The sequence below is a fragment of the Danio rerio genome, chromosome 5 (assembly GCF_052040795.2).
Source record: "Danio rerio strain M-AB ecotype USA chromosome 5, GRCz13ab, whole genome shotgun sequence".
Taxonomy (NCBI): domain Eukaryota; kingdom Metazoa; phylum Chordata; class Actinopteri; order Cypriniformes; family Danionidae; genus Danio; species Danio rerio.
Genome location: NC_141025.1, coordinates 38,162,758 through 38,173,190, shown reverse-complemented (window position 1 = coordinate 38,173,190; position 10,433 = coordinate 38,162,758). Strand labels below are relative to the sequence as shown.

The 10,433-nt window shown below is 37.6% G+C and overlaps 1 protein-coding gene and 1 long non-coding RNA gene across 3 annotated transcripts; one reads left to right on the top strand and one right to left on the bottom strand.

Moving 5' to 3' along the window:
- Positions 1-3,748: 3,748 nt before the first annotated feature.
- Positions 3,749-7,065, bottom strand: LOC141385557 (uncharacterized). Its single transcript, XR_015491503.1, has 2 exons — positions 5,910-7,065; positions 3,749-5,660 (listed from the first exon to the last, which is right to left on the bottom strand). It is a non-coding gene; the product is annotated as an uncharacterized LOC141385557 (long non-coding RNA).
- On the top strand, positions 4,291-8,527 carry h3f3c (H3 histone, family 3C). 2 transcript variants are annotated; one of them, NM_200003.1, is given in 4 exon segments: positions 4,291-4,351; positions 5,182-5,325; positions 5,408-5,561; positions 7,179-8,527. In NM_200003.1, coding segments are annotated over 3 exon segments (411 nt in total). In that variant the 5' UTR covers positions 4,291-4,351; positions 5,182-5,197; the 3' UTR covers positions 7,308-8,527.
- The last annotated feature ends 1,906 nt before the right edge of the window (positions 8,528-10,433 follow it).

Below are 10,433 nucleotides of genomic sequence, written 5' to 3'. Positions count from 1 at the left end.
TGAATGTCCTGTGTCAGAAGATGAGGACATATGGGCTATAACTGTTTTCACACTGAGTCTCACCTTGCTGTGATACCTGGCTGACCTTTCAAAGCACACAGGCGATGAGTGTGAGGGGAGGATTAGGCTGGATTTTTTGTTTGGCTTATTTGTCAAAAAAAGCTGTAGATATTATATCATTCTTATGGTGTGCGTGAGAAATTGAGCTCTGAAACTCTAAATTAAAATCATATTTAAAATAAAAAATGATGATTAATATTAAATAAATAAATAAATAAGGAACATTCTTGATCTGTTTCTTATTATGTATAGAAGTATCGTATTGGGTTTTGGTATTGGTAGATCCTTAAAATCACTGACTCGAGGGCAAAAAACTTGATCGGGACATCCCTACTATTAAGCAGGTGTGAGTTGGAGGTGGTTGGAGCAACAGAGCTGTGGCCCTCCAGGAATTGAATTGGAATTCTGATATGTAAATTCCTCTTTTTAAAAAATCAGCCTGGAGACCTCCAAGTAGGCTGGGTTTAGGGTTGCTGTCAGTGTAATAGATATTAAATAAAAGACAACATGTTACTGTGAGGTTGGGTTTAGGGTTGGGGTAGTTGTAGAGAACCCTTCACAAAAAAACGAGATAACCTTAAACATTGCCTATAATAAGTTCACACCAACAGTCAGACTATGAGTACACCTATTTATTGTCTTCTACGTATTACTGTCAACATTGCTCATTGTATATTGTTTTGGTTTTTGGGAGTATGTAGCACGGTAATGCAGTGGGTAGCACTTTTGCCTCGCAGTAAGAAGGTTGCTGGTTCGAGCCTCGGCTAGGTCAGTTGGCATTTCTATGTGGAGTTTGCATGTTCTCCCCATCCAAAGACATTCACTATAGGTGAATAAGATAAGCTAAAATTTGTCAAAGTGTATGTGTGTTAATGGGAGTGTATGGGTGCTTCCAAGCGATGGGGTGCAGCTGAAACAGCATCCGCTATGTAAAACATATGCTGGATAAGTTGGCGGTTCATTCCGCTGTGGCAACCCCAGATAAGTAAAGGGAGTAAGCTGAAAATAAAATAAATGAATGTTCCATTTTTTTGCACTGTCTTTATTTTGCACTGTCTTTATTTTGAATTTTGAATTAAATTTTATTTGACAGATTTTAGACAAGCTGTACAAAAATACAAGTATCCCATACATTTTGAAATAAAAACTGTCGAGGATAAAAACACAATAAAGCCCTAGGCTTGTTTCCATTGCGGTCCTCGCTGTTAAATAAAACAATGTATGGCTTCAGAATACCAATGATGCATAAAACTAACAGTACCTTCACATTTTAAAACAGGAACAAAATAATTCACAAATACATTCCTTTATTTTTCTTTTTGGCTTAGTCCCTCTATCAATCAGGGGTTGCCACAGCGGAATGAACCACCAACTCATCCAGCATATGATTTACGCAGCGAATGGCCTTCCAGCTGCAACCCTATTTACAATCAAATAACATATAAAACAAAGCATCCTTGCCCACCATGCAAACTAATTGTCCTCAAACAACCACCTTTTGATCACTTTTTTGAACCTCCTTAAATCTTTTATTTCCTTGACAGATTTTGGTAATTTGTTCCACATGATTGCACTTGTATTTAAAAACATATTTTTCCGAACAAGACTTCTAAATTTAAATAAACAAATATTAAAATACCAACCCCTAATACTGTATGAACGCTGTTGCCTCACCATTTGAAAATAGTTCACCAAATAACTAGGAACCACGTTATTAAAGATTGTATGTACCATTCCCAGCTTTAAAAAAAAAACATACTCTATTACTAACACTTAACATACCTAATTCTTAAAAAAAAAAAAAAAAACTCTGTGCAAATGGGCTCTAGGATGATTTTTTTTAATTATTCATACTAATTTATTTTATGACTTTTGCCATTTTTCCTTCATATTCAGCTTCAGATCAGCTTGCCTTGGCTTGCACTGTCTGGGGCCAGCACCTAAGCTTTTTACTCGTCATAGTACGCGTGCTGCTGATGATGTGACAATAAAAGTGATTTGATTGATATGGATAGGCAAGAACGTGTTGTTTTGTGTTTTTGTCGGTAACAAATAACTGAAAATAGGCTGTTTAATAATTAAATGCACACCTGATGTGGTGATTACACCTCATATGTGCGTTATTATCTAATAATTGAATAAACCCCTTAAATCAATTATCCCACTTATACTACACTTACCACACCTAATAATGGTGAGGTGCCATATTTGTCAGGTTTTGGCCTTCATACTTCAGTAATCACGATTTTACAACTTCACATTTTCGCTGTAAAAACACCAATAAAATATTGGAGGAGCAAAATGATCTTGAAGTAGTGTTGCAGAGAACACTTCTTTTTTAGATATGAATGAAACAAACTCCTCAGCATAGCCGTTTATATGAATGAGCCCACCACATCATCCACGCTTGTTGGTCTGTTCGAGATTTTCTAGAGAACAGTGCTCTCTGTTGTTTATAAAAGGCACTGCAGTTGGTAGCAGGAAGAAGCACTGAATGAACCTTATTTTCCCTGGAGGAACATACTGGGAAGTGAGATGAAAAATAGTTCAATAAAAATGCTGAGATTGCAGTGTTACCATCTGTATTTCCATCCTACACCATGCACCTCAGAGGGGAGTCTCGGGTTGTATGTAATTAATCTGAAAATAATAGAAGGAGGGCTCGTGGTTACAGTGGCATAAACACGTCCAGCATATATAATGCAGTAGATTTATATTGCACCCCAAAATAACATATAGTGTACTGCACAAATGAGTACACCAACAGATTTCACAGACAAACACCCATCTCACTTTCAAATATTTTTTCTTTATGATCCCATACAATGAGATATATTTTATTGGTTTATTGGAATTACATTAGATTAGTCAATACCTACATTTGAACTAGTTTGATTAACTAAATCAATATCATTTAGCAAAAATGAGCACACTATATTAGAGAATATATTAGCTAAAAATATAAAATATATTTCCAATTAACATGAAAATCAGGGAGGCCATACAAAATATTAAATACATTTTAAAACACACACACTACACTAGGGTTTGGAAATAAAAGCACAAAGCTATGAAACTGCTATATGCTGTGCATTCTTTTACTTCATATATATTTAAAAAATGAGTAAATAAATTACCCTTTTATTTGTTTTTACCCAGCAGCCATTGCTAACCTTTAAATGTTTCTAATGCATTAGCTACTTTAAACATTAGAGACAGTGTCATATTAAAGACTTCAAAGCACTTTTAGCCTCAGAGACTCTATGATCCTTAACTAAAAGCTTTCATTACTCTTGAGACAACCACTCACCACGCTATATTACATTACAGCCCCGTCAGATCTTGTAGTCTAACTGTATTTAGTAGCAGAGTGCTTTTGCACATACGCAACTATTATGAGGAACATAAAAATAAACCCAGTGGGTTTTGATACGTAGTAAATGGCACATCCTTCCTGAAATGCCACTGAAGCCTTAAAGAAAGCAAGTGTTTGAGACAGGAATGCACCCTTTGGTTAGTAGCTCATGGCTGTAGGCTGGCTTTGAATGTCAATCTGAAAAAGAGTAAAACTATGTATGACTGTTCTTGAATTATCTGGTCAGCACTTAGAAACATGATACAAATCTGCAAATAGTGAATGGACAATTGTAAATTGAAGAGGTTGAATGTGTGAGAGTAATAATATGAATGCAATAATGCACATCATTAAAATAAAAATTTTATGTACCCAGGTGGTGTGTAGTTGTGTTTTAAGTTATGTATATTGATGCTTCAGGAAAAAAAATGACCAGTGAAGGTACAAATAAAGATTTAGTCTTCTACCACTAATACTAAATTCCTGAAAAATGACTCGTGAAGGTACAACTAAGGATTTAGTCTTCAAGTACTAGTATTAAAATGACTTAATAGCGGTTATTGTTATATAACCAGCAGTGGATGAACCCATTACCCCGTCTCAAAACCCGTTGACCTCGAATAAAAAAACAACAAAAAACAAAAGAAAAGGAGTAAAATCCCGTCTAAATCACACCACTTAAATGCTTCGTATTAAATACAATATTTGCATTTGACTCAGATAAAGCAGAAAATCGTAATGGACTTGGCACTGTAAAATTTGATATTTTTGTGTTTACTGTTTTATTGAAGTGCATTCTGGGAGAAAATGATTGACATCGCGGCCATTTTGGCTCTGGCCGCCCCGCTCCCATTGTGTGTGAGATAGTAAATACTGACACTGCCAGACAAGCAGAGCACATATTTCACCGCGCGAATTAAAACACGTTCACCTGAGGTAAGTGCCCCAGTGCATCACTGTCTTCTCTCTGATGTACTTTTCAACAGCTTTGTGAAACTTTTCTGCAGAATTGTGTTTATTTTAAGCGTTAAAACGTTAAAATCTCATCGTCTGAAAATGAAAAGCCGATGGCGAGACGCGAGAGAAAATAGGCTCTCCTTTTCGCGTCGGAGGACACACTGAAATCCGTCCCACTTTCGTATGCCTCTATTTACTTCGGCTAAACGGCGTAAATCCGCAGCGGACATTCGCTCTAAGCGGCTATATAGTTGCCCAAGGATGCCTGCTACCGTATTTCGATGTCTTTTTCGCAGTTCATGCTTTAGATTTTGAAATTTATTTTAAAGTTTGCATCCTCCCCTGTGCCTCAGTGCACGGACTCTCTCCAGTTGCCGTTCAAATTGCAGCCATAATCTTGCGGTTTAGGGCGGGGGTTAGGCGGGCTGAACTGCCCCCACAACTGGCAGAACGGTCTGCGATTGGTTCATTAAATGTGCTTCTCAAATGCTACTGCCTACTGATTTATTGTTGTTTTTTTATTCGTCTGTGATTGGCTGAAAGGTCGTTTCAGTCTTTCCTGACTGGTTGCATTTATTTATTGCGGTTAATGTGACGTGCAGGGGGAAACGGCCTGAAATAGCATATGGGGCAGGGAGTCAAATACCAAAACAAATGTAAAACTAGAGACGCTATTTTTAGTTGAGGTTTACTCACGTCTGTAGCTTAATCTTTGCGTAGCATTCAAAATTTAATATTAAACTGCTAAGTTCATCATGTTAACTCATTCATGTTGCACATCCCTGACTCGTTTTCCTTGTTTTCCTCAGGTGATATTGACTAGCAATGGCCCGTACAAAGCAGACTGCTCGTAAGTCCACTGGAGGAAAAGCTCCCCGTAAGCAGCTGGCTACCAAAGCTGCCCGCAAGAGCGCTCCCTCCACTGGAGGAGTCAAGAAACCCCATCGCTACAGGTGAGATTCCAGACTTACAACAGCTAAAAAAGGGTTTTTCCACTGCTGTTAAGCATAAAATTAAACATATTTCTGTTTGCAGGCCTGGAACTGTGGCTTTGCGTGAGATTCGTCGGTATCAGAAGTCCACTGAGCTGCTGATCCGCAAGCTGCCATTCCAGCGTCTGGTTCGCGAGATTGCCCAGGACTTCAAAACTGACCTGCGTTTCCAGAGCGCCGCCATTGGTGCACTGCAGGTGCGTATAGCAAGCACAGGGCTGTCTGGTCCTGCTCCTGGATGGTCAGTGTATTCAAAGATGTGAGATCCAGCACACCAGCTTTGATATTTCTTATTGCTAAATGGCCCACTTTATGTGCAATTGCCATGTCATGCACTTACAATGGCAGTCATATCAAATGTGTCCTTTAATTCCACAAGACTGTAGAGCATGCCTTTCGGAATGGTGCTTATATGTGCCACCTCTGTGGCTTGTTATGCATCTTTGATGCAAACAAATTCACATAACATAATGTCTGACTCCAGAAAAGACCACAAGGGTTCAGAGTAGGCATGGGCCGGTATAAGATTCTGACGGTATGATAACCTTGGATAAAAATGTCACGGTATTGTGATTACTGCTCTAAAATATACTCTCTTTAAATGTCTGGGTAAAATCAAAAACTTTTTTCCCCCCTTGAAAACAACTTATTTAATTTTTTGAAAGTTTTATAATATTTTGGAGCTGTAATTTTGTCTGGCTAAATAACTCAAAGGAATCATTGACTTCTGCTGTCTTCATTAGTTTCAAAAACTCAGATTTATTTACAATTCAAAACGGCATCTTTGAATATTTTTTTCTGCTGGAGATACTGTTGTCCTAAAAAACAACAAAAAAAGTAAAGAAAAATGTTACACATACTTTAGGAATTGTATAGCTGAAAATTTTGGTGGTTTTAAAACCTTGACTTTTGTAAACCGTGGTATACCTTGAAAATGGTTATCGTCCCATGACTAGTTCAGAGTGCCATTTGACGTAGGCCCTGAGGTGAGATTTTTACCAAGTCATAGCAGCATAACATCATAAAAGTTCTGACCATTAAGCAAGGCATATATTGTTATTTAATGGCAACTTGACCTCTATGACACTTATCCTAATCTTCTCTCTTATCCTTTTTTATGTTTTTAATGCTGTTTTCGGATCTAATCAGTAGGCATTAGATCTCTCATAGAGTCACACGAGCAACTGCTAATGGTGACTGTCTAGTGCCAAAGTGTAAGACCTCTTTTGGTTAATCTGTTTTCTCTGTTAAGGGAACCAAATGGTGGAATGATTTACCAAAATTAGAAAGTAATATAAATGTTTTAGAGTACTTAGAAGTTTGTTAAAAACAGAAAAGCAGCACTACACATTTAGTCTACTAATAGTTTGTTTGATCATGCCACCTTTGCTTTTGCTTTAAAGCAATTTAATGTAAAGAATTATAAAGTTGTGTATATTAATCTACTTTATTTTAATTTTATGTGAAGCCTCCAGTGGAGAGGTGTTGAGAATTAGCATATCTGCTAAAACACTTAAACAAATGCATTTTTTGTCCAGTGTATTTGTGATGTCCATGTCAAATAAATCAATAAAATTAACCTCATCCACTGTGATGTACAACGGTAAATTAAGATAAGATAAAGTTTGACATTACACCTGAAACACAAACTATGCATCAGATCTGAAGCTCAAATCTAAGAGGATGGTCCATTTCTTTCCCAAAAAAAATAAATAAATAAATTTGTGGCTTTGTTTGCAATTGATCATGTCTTTTTTTACTTTGTGTGATGTTCAGGCCTAATTAACGCACTGCCTATGTGTGTATTCTTGCAGGAGGCCAGCGAGGCATACCTGGTGGGTCTGTTTGAAGACACTAACCTGTGTGCCATCCATGCCAAGCGTGTCACCATCATGCCCAAAGACATCCAGCTGGCACGCCGCATCCGCGGAGAGCGTGCTTAAATCTCTCCCTCTCTTTCTATCGTCCTCTTTATTTCTTTCTGTCTCTCCACTTGTTCTCCTCCTGCTTTTCTTGGTAGAGTTTAGAGTATCAGTGATGGGGAGTAACGTTGTCTCAGTCTGCTAGTGCTGTCTAAAATGACACGTAGGGTACCTATATGTGCATGTAACAGGTGCTGCTGATCACACACACACACACATGCATGTGCACAAACTCACAAACACGGACGCATACTCAAACACGGTCACATATGGAGCGTAAACGAGGTCCACTCATGCCCGGTTCAGGGCCACACAGTCAACAAACACAGAATGAGAAGAAGCCTCACCCTGCACTCACACTTACTCCGCTGTCCTGAGAGAAAACAGGGTGGTGTCTGGGGTCAGTCTGCTTAAGGGGAGCGGAAACTTCCACAGCAGGGTGCTACTAAAACTGCCTCAGTCCACCTGAATCCTCCTCCAGAACCTCAACCACAGTTTAATCCCAGCCTCTCTGTTTCCCTTGATCCATCCAGTGCTTTTTCAGTTCTCCCTGTTCCTTCATAGTGGAGGTGCTTGTGGGCTCAGGCTTCTTCTCTGTGTGAGTGTCTGTGGGTGATGTGATCAGCAAAGCAGAATCGTATTCAACTGCAAACCAGCATCTATTGGTTAAAAAGTTGTTACTTGTAATATTGATGATTACTATTATTGTTGATATGGTGTCTTTTTTCTTTTTTTTTTTTACAATGCATACATGATTTGTTCTTTAGGGGAAAAAGGATTATCAGCCGAGAATCAGTTTATTTCCTTTATTCATGTTGTAGTAAAAGCCGATCCTGCTCCTCCTGTTATAACTTCAGGCAGCCACAGGGGGGCGCTCTAAACCAGCCTCTCATTCAACCTCACTGTTCAACTAACATCCAACTCTCCCTTTCCCTTTTCGTCTTTCTCACTCTTTTTCTCTCGTTTTTTTCCACTCTTTAAATTCCAATTTTGTCAAATTAAAGATCGGCATTAGAGTCACAGAGTGTAGCAAAAAAAATATTCCTTATGTTTAGAAGAACTCTAGTACTGAGTCGTTCACTTTGTTTGGGTAGAACTGCTCCTTCCCTTTCTTCGTGAAACCCTATGTAACCTCATGTTTGTGCTTCTTTTATTTTTCTTATTCAGAAATTTAAATAAGCTGATCTTTGTATTTTCCAAATTTCTCATATTCTGGTGGTAATAAATAGATGTTACACAAACATTGTCGCTGAGTTTTATTTACACACACACACACACACACACATGATCTAAGCACATGAGATTTGAAGACCTTTAAATATATAAACATTGATTTGTCTATTCATTCAATTTCTTTTCGACTTAGTCCCTTTATTAATCAGGGGTCGTCACAACGGAATGAACCGTTAACTTATTCAGCATATGTTTTACATAGCGCATGCCCTTCCAACCGCAACCCAGCACTGGGAAACACCCATACACTCTTGTGTTCACACAGATACACTACAGCCAATTTAGATTATTCAATTCACCTGTCCCACATGTCACTAAACTGTGGAGGAAGCTGGAGCACACAGATGAAATTCACAGGGAGAACATGCAAACTCCACACAGAAATGCCAACTGACCAAGTTGGGGCTTGAACTTCTTGCTGTGAGGCGATCGGGCTACCCACCACTGCGCCACCGTGTTTTGCATTGTTTTTTTAATTAGCATTATCGTATTTGAACAATTGTGCAATTAATTTGAAATATGCTAAATTAGTAAGTAATAAAACTGGTTATTTTGCTGTGGAATTTCTTGCAAATTTCTCTTGATGAATGATTTCCTCCAAAATCAAAAGCTTTAAAAGGCATAAAACTCCGGTCAGTCAGAGCCACAACCTGATGGTTAAGTAAAAATCTGTGTTTAGGCTGGTGTTTATGAAGAAATAACTGCCAATCAAATCAGTGCATTCATGCACTGAATTAACCAAACAATGACATTACAAGAATAATGTAAATGTGTCAGCAGTGAATCTAAGCCAAAGATGTTTAAAAGCCTGATAAATATCTGCAGTTTGCACATTCAATACTTGTTCAAATAGCAGCATGAAAATACTATTGATAGTTAATCCGTTAAAAAGTGTTGTGTGTACTCAGTTAAAATAGTTGGGTTTAAATACCCCAACAAATAACCCAACTACTGGTTATTATAGCACCTTCCCAACTATTTTAACCCAATGCATTGGATTATATAATTTAATCCAGTGTATTGGGCTATTTTGATTAAATGTTATTTAATCCATGCTCAAATTACCACTGCTACTATTACTAGTACTACTATTAATTTTATAATTATGGCTGTGTAAAAAATATATAGTTAACAAAAATGTTAAAAATGCTTTATTTCCATTACATTTTGAGTTCCAGACACAAAATATATGTATACAGTACAATAATACAATTTACTGCTGTACGACTGAAAAACACTACCATTTACTATAAGTTAGTAAGGTAATTTGTCATCTCATATTTTATTAAAGTATTTTCTATATGACCACAGGACCAGTAGAGGGAGCTGTTTCTTTCCTACGGGATTCAACAACCGCGAGACATAGGTAGGCTACACTACACACACTCACCAAGACCCACAACCAGTTGACGATTTACCATCACAGTCTGTTTGTTATCGACTGTCACAATGATGATTGCTTAATGAACTCACACTAGTTAAATTCAAAGCAGCTCTTGTTTACATGGGGGTTAATGGCATCCCCTACCCGGGGTTTGTTGTAATTCACATAACCTAAACTTTCCACGGATGCTAGCTTAACAAATAACACATTAGGTTATTTACTAGTTGGCTCATGAACACTAAAAAGGGCCAGAATCTAAATATATTTATTAAATATCGTCGAACATTTATTCATAGTGAAAGTAGGCTTATATTTCTTGTATTTGAATCTGCAGCCCTTTATGTAGCCGTACACAGACTTAACTTCATTAACTAGTCTAGCAGTAGCCTAGACACAATGTTTTATTCCAGTTGTACAGATATGAAACACTGTAACACTTCATTTCAACATGCCCTTTTAGAACTTTGCTATTTTGTGACATGAGCAATGTTATCTTTTCTGAATGTCCGAATGTGTTTTTCCGCATTGTA